Source organism: Diorhabda sublineata, chromosome 8 (assembly GCF_026230105.1).
Source record: "Diorhabda sublineata isolate icDioSubl1.1 chromosome 8, icDioSubl1.1, whole genome shotgun sequence".
NCBI lineage: Eukaryota > Metazoa > Arthropoda > Insecta > Coleoptera > Chrysomelidae > Diorhabda > Diorhabda sublineata.
The window spans coordinates 415,437-438,282 of record NC_079481.1 but is presented as its reverse complement, the minus strand read 5'-3'; the positions used below and the strand labels follow the sequence as shown (position 1 = coordinate 438,282).

Here is a 22,846-nt window from a genome sequence, read left to right as displayed (position 1 = left end):
TAAGTTATAGGTTATGACACTCATCTTGTGTTTATGTTTTTCGCGTATTTAGAGTGTGAAAAAAAATAATAAAAAATTATCAATCAATTGGATATCAAGTTAAAAAATAAGGGGAAAAAACAAATATTTCAAATCAAATTAATTATAGTATATTTGGAACATGAAAAACATGAAAACTTGGTAATCTTAATTTTTTACTTAAATTTTGAGGTTATGTGAAAAAAGTGTAAGTACAAAAGTTGTAGATCTTCTTATTACCTACAACTTTGCTATTTAACTTTTTTCCATAAGACTCGTAGTTTTATCGGAAATCGAGATGAACCGTTTTTACCCTTAAAAACTCACCCTCATCCTTTTCCTGACTTAATAACGGTATTAAATTATTCAATCCTCCATTTTTATAATATTCTCCTTGTTTTCCGATGGATTTTATTCTGCTATTATTTTTTTTATTGGTTTCAAAGTTTATCAACCGTTATTTATACGAGGATGGTCCCAAAAGTACCAGGCCTGTCCTAGAGATGGCGGTAGTCACTTAAACGTTTGAAGTTTCAAGACGCCATGTTGTTTAGTGTCTGTTTGACAGCTATCAATAGTGGATTTGTAAACATTTGGTAAAAATAAACTTAATAACGGTATTAAATTATTCAATCCTCCATTTTTATAATATTCTCCTTGTTTTCCGATGGATTTTATTCTGCTATTATTTTTTTTATTGGTTTCAAAGTTTATCGACCGTTATTTATACGAGGATGGTCCCAAAAGTACCAGGCCTGTCCTAGAGATGGCGGTAGTCACTTAAACGTTTGAAGTTTGAAGACGCCATGTTGTTTAGTGTCTGTTTGACAGCTATCAATAGTGGATTTGTAAACATTTGGTCAAAATAAACTTAATAACGGTATTAAATTATTCAATCCTCCATTTTTATAATATTCTCCTTGTTTTCCGATGGATTTTATTCTGCTATTATTTTTTTTATTGGTTTCAAAGTTTATCGACCGTTATTTATACGAGGATGGTCCCAAAAGTACCAGGCCTGTCCTAGAGATGGCGGTAGTCACTTAAACGTTTGAAGTTTCAAGACGCCATGTTGTTTAGTGTCTGTTTGACAGCTATCAATAGTGGATTTGTAAACATTTGGTCAAAATAAACGAAAAGAAGTTTGAATTGCTACTCTATGCACCCTTTTCGCCAGATTTAACCCCCTTCTGTTTCCAGACTTAAAGAAATGGTTCCGTGGTTAAATATTTTCCAATAATGGCTATTTTGAGGACTTTGACGGGTAGGGAAGTTATTAAACATCGTTGGGAATAGTTATTTGTATGCCAAAGACTAAAAACAACATTTTTTAATTATTACAATTATTACAATTACACTGAGGAAAGAAAGTAAATAATATAGAATTATAAACATCTTATTTATTGAACAATATAATGATATTTGCAATATTAATTAATTATTTGCAAAATCATCGAAATGAAACTGTCAGCTGTCAACATGGAGTGACATTTATTTATTCTAGAGCGTTCCGGAAGTGTTTTGCAGTGTCACTTTCACAACATGAAACACTCAAAACGCAACTTTCGATATGTAAATGAATACGGAACGAACAACTTCCAAATGGCGTCGTTTAAAAAAGTATATCGAACTAAAAATTGATTACGTTGAAGAATAAATAAATTTTTGTATTTTCGTATTCCAAATAAAGTTTTAAATAATAAACTTGAATTGTTTTATTTTTTATACATCAAAGTATTTCTCATTCGATAGATATTAGCACCTAATTTATTTTTACTATTTAACATATTTGATATTAACCATATAATCAGCTGATTAGTGTAACCTCAAAAAAAGTGATAATCAGGTTAAACAGACAATATCAGCATCTTGTTTTTTTCTATGCATATTTTGCAATCGATGCTTGCTTAACACACTTTTAATCACGAGTCATTTATAATAGATACATACTTACCCACCGAAATTTTATTATATTTGATTTAGTAGGGGTTTACAAAAAAAAAAAAACAACAACAACGAAAATATACAAGCAAATCATCCGATACACTGGCCAACAAAATTTTCTTTCGTCTTACGTAAACTTTTACCAAATTTGAAATAAAGTTTCCTGCAAGTATTCCTGGACTCTTTTCCTTGATCGCACCTAACCTAACCTAACCTAACTTTACCTAACCTGATATGTTTTTATTGTATGGCAACACTGCTTTCAAGCTAGTTTTTGAGAAGTCAAATGATTTATTACAGTAAATCAGTGTTTTAATTTAGACTAATTTAATTTAGTTTTGATTAAGAACGAATTCGGGATTTTGAGGTTTTGGTACAGGCAGTTCGACACTATGTAGGATTGGTCTGTTGACAGATGACAAGTTTGGGTACTGGACAGTATATTTGGACTTGATTGTGATGCTTTTGGTTTGAATCAAACAAAAATAACAATCGATTACACGATTTTTTGGTACAGTCCAAATCATTGGTATACTAAAAAGCAAATACAGTTGATTTGGCACCTATGGTTGATTTTGGTAACGAATTTTTATAAAGCAGAATACATTCCTTATTTTCTTTCTTTTCAATAGCTTTGTACGTTATTATTTCATAATCTCGTGACGAAAAAGTGAAAAATTAAGCTTACGATGTCCTTCAAATTAATAAAGAAGAATTCCATTAGATAAACTGTTGGCTTTTTTGATTATAAAGTGGGCTTTAATAAATCCTTCTCTTTCAACTAGACAAATTCGGTAATTGGCTCATTATTTGCAGCTAGTATGCAGTATAATCAAGGCGTAAATCTTATGTCATACCTACATCGGACACTATCATTATACAGGGTAGTTCATCTATTAATCAAATTAAATAATCATCTACGTTTACACGTACAGAAAAAAAGATGTAAAGTTATAAATTTGGCGCTATTAGCATCAAATCCATATGATTATCAGTTAGTTCTAACCTTCAAATAAATTTGACAGCTGTCAGTTTACGACCGAAGCAAATTTTCTAAATTTGACAAAGAGATAAAAGGAAATTTCGTGTGTAAATTGACGAAAAATACTGTTTAAAACCAAAAAATATGATTGATAAATATCATTCGGGTTTTGTCTTAGTAGAATCGATGGTTGAGAAGTGGTTTAAACGGTCGCTTCAAAGAGGCTGTCACCGATGGAAATATCGAAAAATCATTTCGTAAAATCGTAAAGCGAAGACGATTAAGACAGCTGACACTCCAAAGATGTCAAAACTTAGTTATCGGAACGTTTGATGGAAGAAATGGCAGATACAGAAGAAGAAGTGTCACAAATCAGTGAAAATGTTGGCGAAATCGTATGAAATTGATTTCCGAATCCATCCTATTATCCAGAAATGCCTCTCAGACCTATTTTAAGACTAAAGCTAAATCTAAACCATAAAAACCCGGCGGGAAAATCGCATCAATGATATAAGACCAGTCTAAGCCTGCTTTCTATTTCATAGATCATGGTAGAAGAGTATGCAGCCGAGGTTTATAAGCACGTGTCGTTTTAAAAGCCGATCAGATTTGAATCTGACGTGGTCTGTAGTTTTTACTTTCCCAGTGCACCAACAGCAATCCGGATCGCGTGTGTTGCCTTTAGATCCCCCAATAAGAGATGTAGAAGACCCAATTTAAGTATGCCTCAGCTTGTTCTCATACCAGACGTGTCCATCTTTTGCTGCAGAGTTTGATTTGTGGACGGCTAGTGCTAGATCTTGCCAGCCAATGCTACGTCTAAAGTTTTGGCTTCTTTCTCGGTCTAATTGTGTTTTTACTTGAGAATATTTTCGTTTCTGTGGTCTCCAAGTTTCATTTTGATGTTAAAAGTGCTAAAGAAGAAGGAGTCGTACTAAAAATGTGCCGGAAGCTTCGGTGGTTGCCGAAGTGGTCCAGGCGCGCCTCCACGGGAATCCCCACGACAGAAATACGTATTTCGAAAGTTGTTTTTCGTAATATTTAGTTTTTTTTATGACGAGTCGCCTCCGTTGAAGTCGAAATAAATATAACGACAACAAATAAATAATAAAAATGGTTCGAAGGAACTGAAATGTGTCTTCCTGTAAATACGATCTCCATGTTTGAATTAGAGAAATTATAAAATTAAGCATAGGAGCGCGCAACTTCCAATATAATTCGAAGAATGAAGAAATTAAGCATCGCACTTAGTCGCCGGACCATTTCGAAGCGTTTACAGTCGAATCTCGGCTTTCAGATATCAAACATCGTGATTTTAAATCAGTTAAGGCCGTGTCGTAGTGAAACGCGTTCGAGTGCTGGTTTTTCGCTTATATTATTAAGTAACTAAAGACATGTGGTAGTTAATGGTACTCTAAATTTTCGGGTTGACGATTTGGAAAATAGTTGAGTGAGTGTTGAATTCATATCTTTCCTTTATCGTATATTTTTTTTTTATTTTTGACGGCGAACATTTGCGTGACGTAATTTCAGATGAAATTTTCAAGTTTCAAGGGATTTTTTGAGTTGCGACGCTAATGCTAATGACATTTTTGAGTTTCCGATCTTCTGGTATTATTCTTGTATTGTCTATCCCTTGAAAGCCATTCGCATTTAACGAAATTCCCCCATGGAACTTTGTAATTTATCGTTTCTTAAAAACGTTTTTCTTCAAATTTTTCATTTCAAACTATTTTTTTTCCATTAAATTTACGAATTTTTCGTAATTTCCGTATCAAAAACCTTTTTTTATAAAATATCGACAGAAAAAAAAATATATTTTTTATCGTTTACGATATCTTTTGAAATATTAAAATTATTTTCAAAAGTTGATGTTTTATAACTCGCTCTGTATAATCGACAAAACGTTGTTGTATTTTTTTTCCGATAATATCGATATTTTTCTTCAAATTTTGTGGTATAAAAACTTTTCTTTTCTACAAATGTGAATTCTAGGAATTTTTATATTACGATTTGTCACAATATTTTATACTCGAACTTTCACCCTGTATATATCCTACAAAAATGAAATTTAAAAAATCAAATTTACCTAGTTACTTAGACACATTCTTTTTCTATTAAAATTTATAAAAAAATGTTTCATATTTTTCCTCCATAATTCGTAATAAATATTTAAATAAACTTATATAAATATTTATACCATACATACGTTTTTCTTCAAATTTTTCGTTTCAAACTATCTTTTTCCATTAAATTTACGAATTTTTCGTAATTTCCGTATCAAAAATCTTTTTTTATAAAATATCGACAGAAAAAAAATATATTTTTTATCGTTTACGGTATCTTTTGAAATATTAAAATTATTTTCAAAAGTTGATGTTTTATAACTCGCTCTGTATAATCGACAAAACGTTGTTGTATTTTTTTTCTGATAATATCGATATTTTTCTTCAAATTTTGTGGTATAAAAACTTTTCTTTTCTACAAATGTGAATTCTAGGAATTTTTATATTACGATTTGTCCCAATATTTCATACTCGAACTTTCACCCTGTATATATCCTACAAAAATGAAATTTAAAAAATCAAATTTACCTAGTTATTTAGACACATTCTTTTTCTATTAAAATTTATAAAAAAATGTTTCATATTTTTCCTCCATAATTCGTAATAAATATTTAAATAAACTTATATAAATATTTATACCATACATACGTTTTTCTTCAAATTTTTCGTTTCAAACTATCTTTTTCCATTAAATTTACGAATTTTTCGTAATTTCCGTATCAAAAATCTTTTTTTATAAAATATCGACAGAAAAAAAATATATTTTTTATCGTTTACGGTATCTTTTGAAATATTAAAATTATTTTCAAAAGTTGATGTTTTATAACTCGCTCTGTATAATCGACAAAACGTTGTTGTATTTTTTTTCTGATAATATCGATATTTTTCTTCAAATTTTGTGGTATAAAAACTTTTCTTTTCTACAAATGTGAATTCTAGGAATTTTTATATTACGATTTGTCCCAATATTTCATACTCGAACTTTCACCCTGTATATATCCTACAAAAATGAAATTTAAAAAATCAAATTTACCTAGTTATTTAGACACATTCTTTTTCTATCGAAAGTTATAAAAAAATGTTTCATATTTTTCAAACATAATTCGTAATAAATATTTAAATAAACTTATATAAATATTTATACCATACATACGTTTTTCTTCAAATTTTTCGTTTCAAACTATCTTTTTCCATTAAATTTACGAATTTTTCGTAATTTCCGTATCAAAAATCTTTTTTTATAAAATATCGTCAAAAAAAAATATATTTTTTTTTATTTACGATCTCTTTTAAAATAGTAAAATTATTTTCAAAAGTTGATGTTTTATAACTCGCTCTGTATAATCGACAAAACGTTGTTGTATTTTTTTTCCGATAATATCGATATTTTTCTTCAACTTTTGTGGTATAAAAACTTTTCTTTTCTACAAATGTGAATTCTAGGAATTTTTATATTACGATTTGTCCCAATATTTCATACTCGAACTTTCACCCTGTATATATCCTACAAAAATGAAATTTAAAAAATCAAATTTACCTAGTTATTTAGACACATTCTTTTTCTATCGAAAGTTATAAAAAAATGTTTCATATTTTTCAAACATAATTCGTAATAAATATTTAAATAAACTTATATAAATATTTATACCATACATACGTTTTTCTTCAAATTTTTCGTTTCAAACTATCTTTTTCCATTAAATTTACGAATTTTTCGTAATTTCCGTATCAAAAACCTTTTTTTATAAAATATCGACAGAAAAAAAATATATTTTTTTTTATTTACGATCTCTTTTAAAATAGTAAAATTATTTTCAAAAGTTGATGTTTTATAACTCGCTCTGTATAATCGACAAAACGTTGTTGTATTTTTTTTCCGATAATATCGATATTTTTCTTCAACTTTTGTGGTATAAAAACTTTTCTTTTCTACAAATGTGAATTCTAGGAATTTTTATATTACGATTTGTCCCAATATTTCATACTCGAACTTTCACCCTGTATATATCCTACAAAAATGAAATTTAAAAAATCAAATTTACCTAGTTATTTAGACACATTCTTTTTCTATCGAAAGTTATAAAAAAATGTTTCATATTTTTCAAACATAATTCGTAATAAATATTTAAATAAACTTATATAAATATTTATACCATACATACGTTTTTCTTCAAATTTTTCGTTTCAAACTATCTTTTTCCATTAAATTTACGAATTTTTCGTAATTTCCGTATCAAAAATCTTTTTTTATAAAATATCGTCAAAAAAAAATATATTTTTTTTTATTTACGATCTCTTTTAAAATAGTAAAATTATTTTCAAAAGTTGATGTTTTATAACTCGCTCTGTATAATCGACAAAACGTTGTTGTATTTTTTTTCCGATAATATCGATATTTTTCTTCAACTTTTGTGGTATAAAAACTTTTCTTTTCTACAAATGTGAATTCTAGGAATTTTTATATTACGATTTGTCCCAATATTTCATACTCGAACTTTCACCCTGTATATATCCTACAAAAATGAAATTTAAAAAATCAAATTTACCTAGTTATTTAGACACATTCTTTTTCTATCGAAAGTTATAAAAAAATGTTTCATATTTTTCAAACATAATTCGTAATAAATATTTAAATAAACTTATATAAATATTTATACCATACATACGTTTTTCTTCAAATTTTTCGTTTCAAACTATCTTTTTCCATTAAATTTACGAATTTTTCGTAATTTCCGTATCAAAAACCTTTTTTTATAAAATATCGACAGAAAAAAAATATATTTTTTTTTATTTACGATCTCTTTTAAAATAGTAAAATTATTTTCAAAAGTTGATGTTTTATAACTCGCTCTGTATAATCGACAAAACGTTGTTGTATTTTTTTTCCGATAATATCGATATTTTTCTTCAACTTTTGTGGTATAAAAACTTTTCTTTTCTACAAATGTGAATTCTAGGAATTTTTATATTACGATTTGTCCCAATATTTCATACTCGAACTTTCACCCTGTATATATCCTACAAAAATGAAATTTAAAAAATCAAATTTACCTAGTTATTTAGACACATTCTTTTTCTATCGAAAGTTATAAAAAAATGTTTCATATTTTTCAAACATAATTCGTAATAAATATTTAAATAAACTTATATAAATATTTATACCATACATACGTTTTTCTTCAAATTTTTCGTTTCAAACTATCTTTTTCCATTAAATTTACGAATTTTTCGTAATTTCCGTATCAAAAACCTTTTTTTATAAAATATCGACAGAAAAAAAATATATTTTTTATCGTTTACGATCTCTTTTGAAATATTAAAATTATTTTCAAAAGTTGATGTTTTATAACTCGCTCTGTATAATCGACAAAACGTTGTTGTATTTTTTTTCCGATAATATCGATATTTTTCTTCAAATTTTGTCGTATAACAACTTTTCTTTTCTACAAATGTGAATTCTAGGAATTTTTATATTACGATTTGTCACAATATTTCATACTCGAACTTTCACCCTGTATATATCCCACAAAAATGAAATTTAAAAAATCAAATTTACCCAGTTACTTAGACACATTCTTTTTCTATCGAAAGTTATAAAAAAATGTTTCATATTTTTCAAACATAATTCGTAATAAATATTTAAATAAACTTATATAAATATTTATACCATACATACGTTTTTCTTCAAATTTTTCGTTTCAAACTATCTTTTTCCATTAAATTTACGAATTTTTCGTAATTTCCGTATCAAAAACCTTTTTTTATAAAATATCGACAGAAAAAAAATATATTTTTTATCGTTTACGATATCTTTTGAAATATTAAAATTATTTTCAAAAGTTGATGTTTTATAACTCGCTCTGTATAATCGACAAAACGTTGTTGTATTTTTTTTCTGATAATATCGATATTTTTCTTCAAATTTTGTGGTATAAAAACTTTTCTTTTCTACAAATGTGAATTCTAGGAATTTTTATATTACGATTTGTCCCAATATTTCATACTCGAACTTTCACCCTGTATATATCCTACAAAAATGAAATTTAAAAAATCAAATTTACCTAGTTATTTAGACACATTCTTTTTCTATTAAAATTTATAAAAAAATGTTTCATATTTTTCCTCCATAATTCGTAATAAATATTTAAATAAACTTATATAAATATTTATACCATACATACGTTTTTCTTCAAATTTTTCGTTTCAAACTATCTTTTTCCATTAAATTTACGAATTTTTCGTAATTTCCGTATCAAAAATCTTTTTTTATAAAATATCGACAGAAAAAAAATATATTTTTTATCGTTTACGGTATCTTTTGAAATATTAAAATTATTTTCAAAAGTTGATGTTTTATAACTCGCTCTGTATAATCGACAAAACGTTGTTGTATTTTTTTTCTGATAATATCGATATTTTTCTTCAAATTTTGTGGTATAAAAACTTTTCTTTTCTACAAATGTGAATTCTAGGAATTTTTATATTACGATTTGTCCCAATATTTCATACTCGAACTTTCACCCTGTATATATCCTACAAAAATGAAATTTAAAAAATCAAATTTACCTAGTTATTTAGACACATTCTTTTTCTATCGAAAGTTATAAAAAAATGTTTCATATTTTTCAAACATAATTCGTAATAAATATTTAAATAAACTTATATAAATATTTATACCATACATACGTTTTTCTTCAAATTTTTCGTTTCAAACTATCTTTTTCCATTAAATTTACGAATTTTTCGTAATTTCCGTATCAAAAATCTTTTTTTATAAAATATCGTCAAAAAAAAATATATTTTTTTTTATTTACGATCTCTTTTAAAATAGTAAAATTATTTTCAAAAGTTGATGTTTTATAACTCGCTCTGTATAATCGACAAAACGTTGTTGTATTTTTTTTCCGATAATATCGATATTTTTCTTCAACTTTTGTGGTATAAAAACTTTTCTTTTCTACAAATGTGAATTCTAGGAATTTTTATATTACGATTTGTCCCAATATTTCATACTCGAACTTTCACCCTGTATATATCCTACAAAAATGAAATTTAAAAAATCAAATTTACCTAGTTATTTAGACACATTCTTTTTCTATCGAAAGTTATAAAAAAATGTTTCATATTTTTCAAACATAATTCGTAATAAATATTTAAATAAACTTATATAAATATTTATACCATACATACGTTTTTCTTCAAATTTTTCGTTTCAAACTATCTTTTTCCATTAAATTTACGAATTTTTCGTAATTTCCGTATCAAAAATCTTTTTTTATAAAATATCGTCAAAAAAAAATATATTTTTTTTTATTTACGATCTCTTTTAAAATAGTAAAATTATTTTCAAAAGTTGATGTTTTATAACTCGCTCTGTATAATCGACAAAACGTTGTTGTATTTTTTTTCCGATAATATCGATATTTTTCTTCAACTTTTGTGGTATAAAAACTTTTCTTTTCTACAAATGTGAATTCTAGGAATTTTTATATTACGATTTGTCCCAATATTTCATACTCGAACTTTCACCCTGTATATATCCTACAAAAATGAAATTTAAAAAATCAAATTTACCTAGTTATTTAGACACATTCTTTTTCTATCGAAAGTTATAAAAAAATGTTTCATATTTTTCAAACATAATTCGTAATAAATATTTAAATAAACTTATATAAATATTTATACCATACATACGTTTTTCTTCAAATTTTTCGTTTCAAACTATCTTTTTCCATTAAATTTACGAATTTTTCGTAATTTCCGTATCAAAAATCTTTTTTTATAAAATATCGTCAAAAAAAAATATATTTTTTTTTATTTACGATCTCTTTTAAAATAGTAAAATTATTTTCAAAAGTTGATGTTTTATAACTCGCTCTGTATAATCGACAAAACGTTGTTGTATTTTTTTTCCGATAATATCGATATTTTTCTTCAACTTTTGTGGTATAAAAACTTTTCTTTTCTACAAATGTGAATTCTAGGAATTTTTATATTACGATTTGTCCCAATATTTCATACTCGAACTTTCACCCTGTATATATCCTACAAAAATGAAATTTAAAAAATCAAATTTACCTAGTTATTTAGACACATTCTTTTTCTATCGAAAGTTATAAAAAAATGTTTCATATTTTTCAAACATAATTCGTAATAAATATTTAAATAAACTTATATAAATATTTATACCATACATACGTTTTTCTTCAAATTTTTCGTTTCAAACTATCTTTTTCCATTAAATTTACGAATTTTTCGTAATTTCCGTATCAAAAACCTTTTTTTATAAAATATCGACAGAAAAAAAATATATTTTTTTTTATTTACGATCTCTTTTAAAATAGTAAAATTATTTTCAAAAGTTGATGTTTTATAACTCGCTCTGTATAATCGACAAAACGTTGTTGTATTTTTTTTCCGATAATATCGATATTTTTCTTCAACTTTTGTGGTATAAAAACTTTTCTTTTCTACAAATGTGAATTCTAGGAATTTTTATATTACGATTTGTCCCAATATTTCATACTCGAACTTTCACCCTGTATATATCCTACAAAAATGAAATTTAAAAAATCAAATTTACCTAGTTATTTAGACACATTCTTTTTCTATCGAAAGTTATAAAAAAATGTTTCATATTTTTCAAACATAATTCGTAATAAATATTTAAATAAACTTATATAAATATTTATACCATACATACGTTTTTCTTCAAATTTTTCGTTTCAAACTATCTTTTTCCATTAAATTTACGAATTTTTCGTAATTTCCGTATCAAAAACCTTTTTTTATAAAATATCGACAGAAAAAAAATATATTTTTTATCGTTTACGATCTCTTTTGAAATATTAAAATTATTTTCAAAAGTTGATGTTTTATAACTCGCTCTGTATAATCGACAAAACGTTGTTGTATTTTTTTTCCGATAATATCGATATTTTTCTTCAAATTTTGTCGTATAACAACTTTTCTTTTCTACAAATGTGAATTCTAGGAATTTTTATATTACGATTTGTCACAATATTTCATACTCGAACTTTCACCCTGTATATATCCCACAAAAATGAAATTTAAAAAATCAAATTTACCCAGTTACTTAGACACATTCTTTTTCTATCGAAAGTTATAAAAAAATGTTTCATATTTTTCAAACATAATTCGTAATAAATATTTAAATAAACTTATATAAATATTTATACCATACATACGTTTTTCTTCAAATTTTTCGTTTCAAACTATCTTTTTCCATTAAATTTACGAATTTTTCGTAATTTCCGTATCAAAAACCTTTTTTTATAAAATATCGACAGAAAAAAAATATATTTTTTATCGTTTACGATATCTTTTGAAATATTAAAATTATTTTCAAAAGTTGATGTTTTATAACTCGCTCTGTATAATCGACAAAACGTTGTTGTATTTTTTTTCCGATAATATCGATATTTTTCTTCAAATTTTGTGGTATAAAAACTTTTCTTTTCTACAAATGTGAATTCTAGGAATTTTTATATTACGATTTGTCACAAAATTTTATACTCGAACTTTCACCCTGTATATATCCTACAAAAATGAAATTTAAAAAATCAAATTTACCTAGTTACTTAGACACATTCTTTTTCTATTGAAAGTTATAAAAAAATGTTTCATATTTTTCCTCCATAATTCGTAATAAATATTTAAATAAACTTATATAAATATTTATAACATACATACGTTTTTCTTCAAATTTTTCATTTCAAACTATTTTTTTCCATTAAATTTATGAATTTTTCGTAATTTCCGTATCAAAAACCTTTTTTTATAAAATATCGACAGAAAAAAAATATATTTTTTATCGTTTACGATATTTTTTGAAATATTAAAATTATTTTCAAAAGTTGATGTTTTATAACTCGCTCTGTATAATCGACAAAACGTTGTTGTATTTTTTTCCGATAATATCGATATTTTTCTTCAAATTTTGTCGTATAACAACTTTTCTATTCTACAAATGTGAATTCTAGGAATTTTTATATTACGATTTGTCACAATATTTCATACTCGAACTTTCACCCTGTATATATCCCACAAAAATGAAATTTAAAAAATCAAATTTACCTAGTTACTTAGACACATTCTTTTTCTATCGAAAGTTATAAACAAATGTTTCATATTTTTCCTCCATAATTCGTAATAAATATTTATACCATACCATATTATACAAAAAAGTTTGTTACTTTAATTACAAAATATATTGTGTATTCTTTTCACCTAATTCATCTTAAAAATCGTCCGGAAATTAAAAATTAATTTCGAATTTCGAATGAAATAACAAGAAAAAATCATCCGGCGATAAATATGGCGAACTTGTAGTCCAAATGAGATTCCAGATGCAGTTTTCTGTACAACAACAAACACGTGACTTTCTACAAAATGGCGTCGTTTAGTTCAACACAAATCCACGCGATTTTCCTCATAATATAAATTGGAAACCAAGAAAATTATTTAGATAAAAGATTCAAGTTGAAATAAAACATAAAACGTTATTTATATTTAAAAAAATGGTGGATAACAGCAGTCGGAATAATTTTTTTATCGTTTTCCGGATATTTTGCAGATGTAGTTACTTATTATCACTTAACTTCCGTTACAAGATACTGTTTTGTAAATCCAAGGCCGTTTATTATACTAATTATTATTATAATAATTATTAAATCATTGTAACTAGACCGAATGATTTGAAGACTTCCAAAAATGTTGAAGAAAATCCACAAACCACAAAATGGACGCTGCGTTTGCTCTGAAAGAAACAAAAACAGCGCCGTGAAGATGTTTCCATAGATCTTAGCAATGTTTCGTGGAAATAAAGCGCCGTTTCGTAACGTGGGTGTATCGTTTCACGCCCGAAACAATAAAATACAAACAATAATGGACTAAAAAGGCTCCAAATAAGGCAAAGACCGCGTTCAAGGTCATAACGTCGGTTTTTTTGGGATTCACGTGGGATAATTTCCACTAAATATCTGTTTGTTTGCACCAGATTATCCATCAGTTATTTCATTGATTAATTAAAGTTTGAATTGCTATTTCGTACACAATATTCGTCAGATTTAATCCCTTCGGATTATTATCTGCTATCGGACTTGAAAAAAACGGTTCGGCGGTCAAACAAATGAAGAGACGATGGGCCCGATACTTGTGAGACCATCTGAATCTAACTAATTGCTAGTAATGGGGATCAATTACTCGATGTTGACATATAAACAGGACTTCTTAAGTTAATTAGAACCAATTATGATGATGATGATGATACAAAACATAGTTGGAAACCGATAAAAACGAAATGAATGTAATGCAATGCGGGAAATGTTAATTACGTTTTTTTTTTTAGCTTTATATTCATAAACAAATAGAGTAACTACGATAATTACACATTAATACGAGGTTTGTTCATAAAATAATATTCCCACTAAATAAAAACTGATATTTTTCGATTTAATCGCCGTTTAGATGATTGCATGGGGTGTTTTTTTTTCAATTCAGGAAAGGGATGGTACCGGGGGGCGCTACCACACGTGTTGTGAATACAGGACGTGCTGATATCCGGGATAATTTCGTCCCGAATCGTCTACGCTTTGGATTTGGTCCTGCCTGGACATTAAATATTATAATCGCCGCAAATTCGTTGCACTGCTATCTAGTTCACGTTCGGTATTAGTTAAAGGCTCAATACTTTACAATGCGAAAAAAATGCACAATCATTTGCCGATTGAAATCAAATCTATAACATCGCAATAATTTGATGGCGTTATTCGCTATTTATTTTTATATTTGTTCAAAATTCACTCACTTTTTGTTATTTTTGTTTATTTTCCAGTTTCAGATATCGAAGGAGGCTCCTCGCGAGCCGTACACCGAACGTATTATGAAATTAGAAGAATGTATCTTGGTAATATGGTTTTTAATAACAACAATAGAGGGCAGCAGATTGAGAAATCCCTATTTGGATCGACAATCTCATAATGGTACCGATACGCATCATTTACCGCCCGGAGGGTGAGTATTTTCCTTTTTTTTTTTATTGTTCAACGTATTGGGAGGGCGAAACGTATTATTGAGATGGATTAGGGTATCGCCCCAGCTCAAACGCTCTATCACTAGCGATTCCGACAGGTGAATTTGAATCAATATGTCTCTGTAGTATAGAGACAGTTTTGTCGGTGATGTTGATGGTGTGGACGATGTTGACTGACAACCACAAAACTCGTGGAGCTTTGGGGAGTTTTCTGTTGGAACGAACCTAAAGTCTTGACCGCATTTGACATAATCCACTTCTCGTCGATCGATTATTTCCATTTCGTTATTGTTATTTATGGTATTAATACTAGTTGTATAAATGTACTAACGGGAGTTTATTGTTTATAAATAGTATCATAACTTATACGTGGTTAAATTATTTTCAAGCGTGATGTAATATTACCCGGTTTTCTTTATCAAATATAATTCAAACAATTTAAGTAGACGTTTAGGGTTATTATCTTGTTTGCAGAAACATTATTTTGTAGGTGTAGGTTGTACGTGACCTACTATGAGAACAACGATGAATTTGAATGATTCGTCTTCGTCCAACTTACCGCTCGATCAAAATTTAATTGTGTTAACAATAATATTCACTATTTTCTTCATTTGGAGCCAATAGATGCTCGGTTGAAATATTCTTCGGTATCTTAAGCGAAGTTTTCAATTTCGTAAACAGGAAAAAGTCGGACAAAGTAAAAGACAAAGACAAAGACAAAGACGAAGACGAAGACAAAAGACAAAAGACAAAAGACAAAAGACAAAAGACAAAAGACAAAAGACAAAAGACAAAAGACAAAAGACAAAAGACAAAAGACAAAAGACAAAAGACAAAAGACAAAAGACAAAAGACAAAAGACAAAAGACAAAAGACAAAAGACAAAAGACAAAAGACAAAAGACAAAAGACAAAAGACAAAAGACAAAAGACAAAAGACAAAAGACAAAAGACAAAAGACAAAAGACAAAAGACAAAAGACAAAAGACAAAAGACAAAAGACAAAAGACAAAAGACAAAAGACAAAAGACAAAAGACAAAAGACAAAAGACAAAAGACAAAAGACAAAAGACAAAAGACAAAAGACAAAAGACAAAAGACAAAAGACAAAAGACAAAAGACAAAAGACAAAAGACAAAAGACAAAAGACAAAAGACAAAAGACAAAAGACAAAAGACAAAAGACAAAAGACAAAAGACAAAAGACAAAAGACAAAAGACAAAAGACAAAGACAAAGACAAAGACAAAAGACAAAGACAAAAGACAAAGACGAAATTTGACCTTGGATTTAACATATAAATTCGACTTGTTGAAGTCCGAGAACAGGAAAAAGTTGCTGGATGCCGATGCGATGGATACTGAATTAATTTGAAGCCTAATTTTGCCACCGATTGTTTCAATGAAACAGCAGTTTCTTTTTCTTAAAGTTATCTACTGATTAATCGTTCAAACGCTGCAATAACGCTACTTAATAGTCGCTGTTTACGATTTTTCCCGATTCCAAACTGCTGACGCCTCAACCTAGCCAGCCGACTTGGAGTTTGTTTTCGTTGATTTTTAACTCGGAATAACGCCAGCGAGGAATGAAGGTCGAACGTCCAAATGATCACTGAGGAAACGCGGAAGAAATTTTACGGAGGAAAAGGAGGATTTCTTATATTGGATGACACAAATTCTCAATGAAACTACAATTTTTTCAAGTCCAAATCATGAAACTGGTGAAACTCGTATTCCCAAATTGTTCTATAAACTCCCAGGAGTATTATTTTCTAGTATTTTCTCTATTGCGTCGTAGCCTAATTCACACTCTCGATAAACTAATTACCCAGCACTCTCCAGTAGATCCCGAAGTCTATTCGAGGGTAACTCTATCATTTTTTTCCTAGGCGTTTCAAACTAGCATTTTAATCCCGTTGGGGAAAACATTCCAGATGTTATTGAGAAGATTTATGTCGAAGGCACCTTAGTCGACGATCATCCAGTTCAGTTTTGTGGATTTCTGCGCTGTTGGTCTTCGCAAATCGTAAAGTTTCGTTGAAACTTTGCTACGCAATATTTTAGTGTTGATAACGAAGTAACAGTTTAAACCGGAGTATAAACTAGTTAAGATTATATATCGTTTGGACTAACGCTTTTTAAATTCACTATTGACAGCTGTCAAATAGATACTAAACAACATGGCGTCTTCAAACTAGCGCCATCTTTAGGTAATTTCGGGGAATATCATCGGATATCGGAATCAATTTATAATTTTATTCGAAATAGAAAAACATCGGTCGGTAAGTTTATAAATATATACATTGAGAATATTTAAAATATTATCGTTCATACCGAATACCATTTCTAAGCCAAGAAGATTGAATTCTTAAACCCATTAGACAAGGTTAATAAGATAATCTGAGATATCAAATTAAATGCACACACAGATACCGGCGTGTTTATGTATATAGTTCAACGAGAATTTGTTTGATTGACGTTGGTAAAGAGATTAAACGGAATAATTGTTGCATAGAAATTTATTTAAGCCGATTTTGTAATTAATATGGATGCTGCAAATACGACGTTGATCGATATCTAAATATATGACTATGTTAATGAGGAAAAGTTGAATGTTATTTTTAAACCGACTTTAGATAATTATCGACTGCATCGAAAATGAATATTGAAACTTTTTTAAAAAGAAAAACCAGTGCCGTACTGGAGAATATTCTAAAATGAAATATATACAATCTTGAATGTAACAAAAATCGATTTTGCCCCGTATATAATTGAATACGAGGGTAAATAAACTTGTTAATGTATTATACGAAGTGTAACAAAAGTATATTTAGGGAAACCAAAGTGCGAGATGTTTTTGAACAGTCAAAACATCGAATTTATGGTTCGGTACAGTCCCTGTTTGGTGTTCAATGATTTTTCTTATTCCCGCAAATAAATTTCGAACTTTTTTCCATTTCAAGATGCGGTTCAAATTGTTCTGGAGGTACCTCGATCGGAACGGCCTTCCTCTGGTAATTTTGTGGGACGGTTTCTTTTATTATAGACCAAAAATGATCCATGTGCACTCCAGGCGTCCACGGGCGGCTCTATACTTGAATTGCTATGATATTTTTTTTCAAAAAGCTTCAACATCTTCATTATTTACACTTTTTATTTCAAAAAAACCGTTCGACTGTTCGAATCTTTTTTATAACTTTGAGGAGTTGCTTTTTTCATGTTTGGAAACAAAAGGAAGTCGCACGGGATCAAATATGGAGTAAAGGTTTCGCAAAAACCTTCATAGAAGTGATATAAGAGATTTTGGATACCCCATAATGACTTTCCTTTCGCAAAAGCCTTCATAGAAGTGATATAAGAGATTTTGGATACCCCATAATGACTTTACTTTCGCAAAAACCTTCATAGAAGTGATATAAGAGATTTTGGATACCCCATAATGACTTTCCTTTCGCAAAAGCCTTCATAGAAGTGATATAAGAGATTTTGGATACCCCATAATGACTTTCCTTTCGCAAAAGCCTTCATAGAAGTGATATAAGAGATTTTGGATACCCCATAATGACTTTACTTTCGCAAAAACCTTCATAGAAGTGATATAAGAGATTTTGGATACCCCATAATGACTTTCCTTTCGCAAAAGCCTTCATAGAAGTGATATAAGAGATTTTGGATACCCCATAATGACTTTACTGTCGAAAAAGCCTTCATAGAAGTAATAAAAGAGATTTTGGATACCCCATAATGACTTTCCTTTCGCAAAAGCCTTCATAGAAGTGATATAAGAGATTTTGGATACCCCATAATGACTTTACTTTCGCAAAAACCTTCATAGAATTGATATAAGAGATTTTGGATACCCCATAATGACTTTCCTTTCGCAAAAACCTTCATAGAAGTGATATAAGAGATTTTGGATACCCCATAATGACTTTACTTTCGCAAAAACCTTCATAGAAGTGATATAAGAGATTTTGGATACCCCATAATGACTTTACTTTCGCAAAAACCTTCATAGAAGTGATATAAGAGATTTTGGATACCCCATAATGACTTTCCTTTCGCAAAAGCCTTCATAGAAGTGGAGTTCTGGAGTTCTGGAGGTACCTCGATCGGAACGGCCTTCCTCTGGTAATTTTGTGGGACGGTTTCTTTTATTATAGACCAAAAATGATCCATGTGCACTCCAGGCGTCCACGGGCGGCTCAATACTTGAATAGCTATGATGTTTTTTTTCAAAAAGCTTCAACATCTTCATTATTTTCACTTTTTATTTCAAAAAAACCGTTCGACTGTTCGAATCTTTTTTATAACTTTGAGGAGTTGCTTTTTTCATGTTTTGGAACGAAAGGAAGTCGTACGGGATCAAATATGGAGTAAAGGTTGGTTTAGGCAACACTTAGTAGGTAAATTTTGGTTTTGGGGAATGCGGAGGTGTCCACTGAAGACGTATTCGTCGAACAAACACGACGTCTTCATAATTTTCACTTTTTATTTCGAAAAAACTGTTAGTCAACCTCTTTTTACGGCCCGCCAAACAAAATTTATTGATTTTTCGTATTAAATATTGTAAGGAAACACCTGTTACATTAATTTATATAATTTCATAGTTCCCAACAATTTTTCATCACTGAAACGTCTACATCGAGTGTCTTAAACACCATTTGGTATCTTAATTGGCTTTTAAGAGCAATTAATCGAGTCTTGTCTTTCCGACGGGCACAAATACCTAAATAAAAGATGTGATAATAATATTTTATTATAGTTAAAAACAAAAAGACTAAAATATTATCGAAATTGATAACGTCTAATTTGGAATTTTCATTCAAATAGACGTATCACATAATTTATAATTCAGTCGGTTATTTTTTTTTTTCCAAATCATTACTCCCTACGGTTAAGGAACGCCCTATTTGCATTTACATATTTAAAATATGTAAGGTACACTGATTGTTTTTATATAGTACGGTCAAAATGTATGGAATTGCAGTGTCTAGTACGGAAATCGATTTTGTAGGGCGGAATTTTGAAATGTTCGTCACTTAAATGTTGGAAATATTCGTTGATACAAATTTTACACAAAGTTTGTTTACTAAATTGAGTTGGTGTAAATATTGAAGCCTAATTTCTTTCCCTTCTTCTTGTTAGGGGTTGTTTTAAGCCTTTATATATACATTTACAATGAGGATAATCCAAAAATAAATTCTAGACGTGTCCTAACCACTTTATAACCAGAAAAAAATTGATTTGAGATAATATTCCTCGGTGGCATCATGCTTGTGTCTCTGGTCTGGTTTGAAATCGATTCTTTCAGCCATAATTTTGATAATTGGTTTTCTTAATTTCATAATTTTCGATTTTTACCACACGTATTGATGTACTTAACTTTCTGGGAGTTAAGTGGCTATTAAAAATGTTTGTTTTTCATTAAATTCGACTGCACTATTAACGATTACATTTAAAATTAATGTGTGAACATCTTCACTCATAAATTCATTGAATCCAGTACAACCCCGCTGACAATATAATTATAAGTTCGACATGCTGCCGTTGCTGTTTATTTCTGGGTTATTCGGAAATTATTATGTGTATTTATTTACGTTTTTGGACTAGAAGAATTTCTTCGTTATAGACAGAAATGTATGTACAGAATGTCTCGTACGTTTGCGCACGAGATGGATTGTTGTAGTACGATAAAATTGTTTTGAATAGTAAATGAAATTTGAAAGTTTCGTGAAAGTAAAATAACACATAGGAATCGTCAATAATAATTTTTTTTTAACAAGAGCCTTTGTAAAAGTCTTACAACGGAATCTGGATACCCCATAATGACTTTCCTTTCGCAAAAGCCTTCATAGAAGTGATATAAGAGATTTTGGATACCCCATTATGACTTTCCTTTCGCAAAAGCCTTCATAGAAGTGATATAAGAGATTTTGGATACCCCATTATGACTTTCCTTTCGCAAAAGCCTTCATAGAAGTAATATAAGAGATTTTGGATACCCCATTATGACTTTCCTTTCGCAAAAGCCTTCATAGAAGTAATAAAAGAGATTTTGGATACCCCATTATGACTTTACTGTCGAAAAAGCCTTCATAGAAGTAATAAAAGAGATTTTGGATACCCCATAATGACTTTACTGTCGAAAAAGCCTTCATAGAAGTAATATAAGAGATTTTGGATACCCCATTATGACTTTACTGTCGAAAAAGCCTTCATAGAAGTAATAAAAGAGATTTTGGATACCCCATAATGACTTTACTGTCGAAAAAGCCTTCATAGAAGTAATATAAGAGATTTTGGATACCCCATAATGACTTTACTGTCGAAAAAGCCTTCATAGAAGTAATAAAAGAGATTTTGGATACCCCATAATGACTTTACTTTCGCAAAAACCTTCATAGAAGTGATATAAGAGATTTTGGATACCCCATTATGACTTTCCTTTCGCAAAAGCCTTCATAGAAGTGATATAAGAGATTTTGGATACCCCATTATGAATTTCCTTTCGCAAAAGCCTTCATAGAAGTAATATAAGAGATTTTGGATACCCCATTATGAATTTCCTTTCGCAAAAGCCTTCATAGAAGTAATAAAAGAGATTTTGGATACCCCATTATGACTTTACTGTCGAAAAAGCCTTCATAGAAGTAATAAAAGAGATTTTGGATACCCCATAATGACTTTACTGTCGAAAAAGCCTTCATAGAAGTAATAAAAGAGATTTTGGATACCCCATAATGACTTTACTGTCGAAAAAGCCTTCATAGAAGTAATATAAGAGATTTTGGATACCCCATAATGACTTTACTGTCGAAAAAGCCTTCATAGAAGTAATAAAAGAGATTTTGGATACCCCATAATGACTTTACTTTCGCAAAAACCTTCATAGAAGTGATATAAGAGATTTTGGATACCCCATAATGACTTTACTTTCGCAAAAGCCTTCATAGAAGTAATAAAAGAGATTTTGGATACCCCATAATGACTTTCCTTTCGCAAAAGCCTTCATAGAAGTAATAAAAGAGATTTTGGATACCCCATTATGACTTTCCTTTCGCAAAAGCCTTCATAGAAGTAATATAAGAGATTTTGGATACCCCATAATGACTTTACTGTCGAAAAAGTCTTCACAGAAGTAATAAAAGAGATTTTGGATACCCCATAATGACTTTACTGTCGAAAAAGCCTTCATAGAAGTAATAAAAGAGATTTTGGATACCCCATAATGACTTTCCTTTCGCAAAAGCCTTCATAGAAGTAATATAAGAGATTTTGGATACCCCATAATGACTTTACTGTCGAAAAAGTCTTCACAGAAGTAATAAAAGAGATTTTGGATACCCCATAATGACTTTACTGTCGAAAAAGCCTTCATAGAAGTAATAAAAGAGATTTTGGATACCCCATAATGACTTTCCTTTCGCAAAAGCCTTCATAGAAGTAATATAAGAGATTTTGGATACCCCATTATGACTTTCCTTTCGCAAAAGCCTTCATAGAAGTAATATAAGAGATTTTGGATACCCCATTATGAATTTCCTTTCGCAAAAGCCTTCATAGAAGTAATATAAGAGATTTTGGATACCCCATTATGAATTTCCTTTCGCAAAAGCCTTCATAGAAGTAATATAAGAGATTTTGGATACCCCATTATGAATTTCCTTTCGCAAAAGCCTTCATAGAAGTAATATAAGAGATTTTGGATACCCCATAATGACTTTCCTTTCGCAAAAGCCTTCATAGAAGTAATAAAAGAGATTTTGGATACCCCATAATGACT

The 22,846-nt window shown here is 28.9% G+C and overlaps 1 protein-coding gene across 1 annotated transcript in view; it reads left to right on the top strand.

The window, feature by feature from the left end:
• Positions 1–4,211: 4,211 nt before the first annotated feature.
• LOC130447671 (fibrillin-2-like) overlaps positions 4,212–22,846 on the top strand; it is a 68,357-nt gene continuing 49,722 nt past the window's right edge. Inside the window, exons 1-2 of the mRNA XM_056784624.1 lie at positions 4,212–4,394; positions 14,867–15,045. Coding sequence (XP_056640602.1) covers positions 14,915–15,045 — 131 coding nt within the window. The 5' untranslated portion in view covers positions 4,212–4,394; positions 14,867–14,914. The remainder of the gene's footprint in view (positions 4,395–14,866; positions 15,046–22,846) is intronic.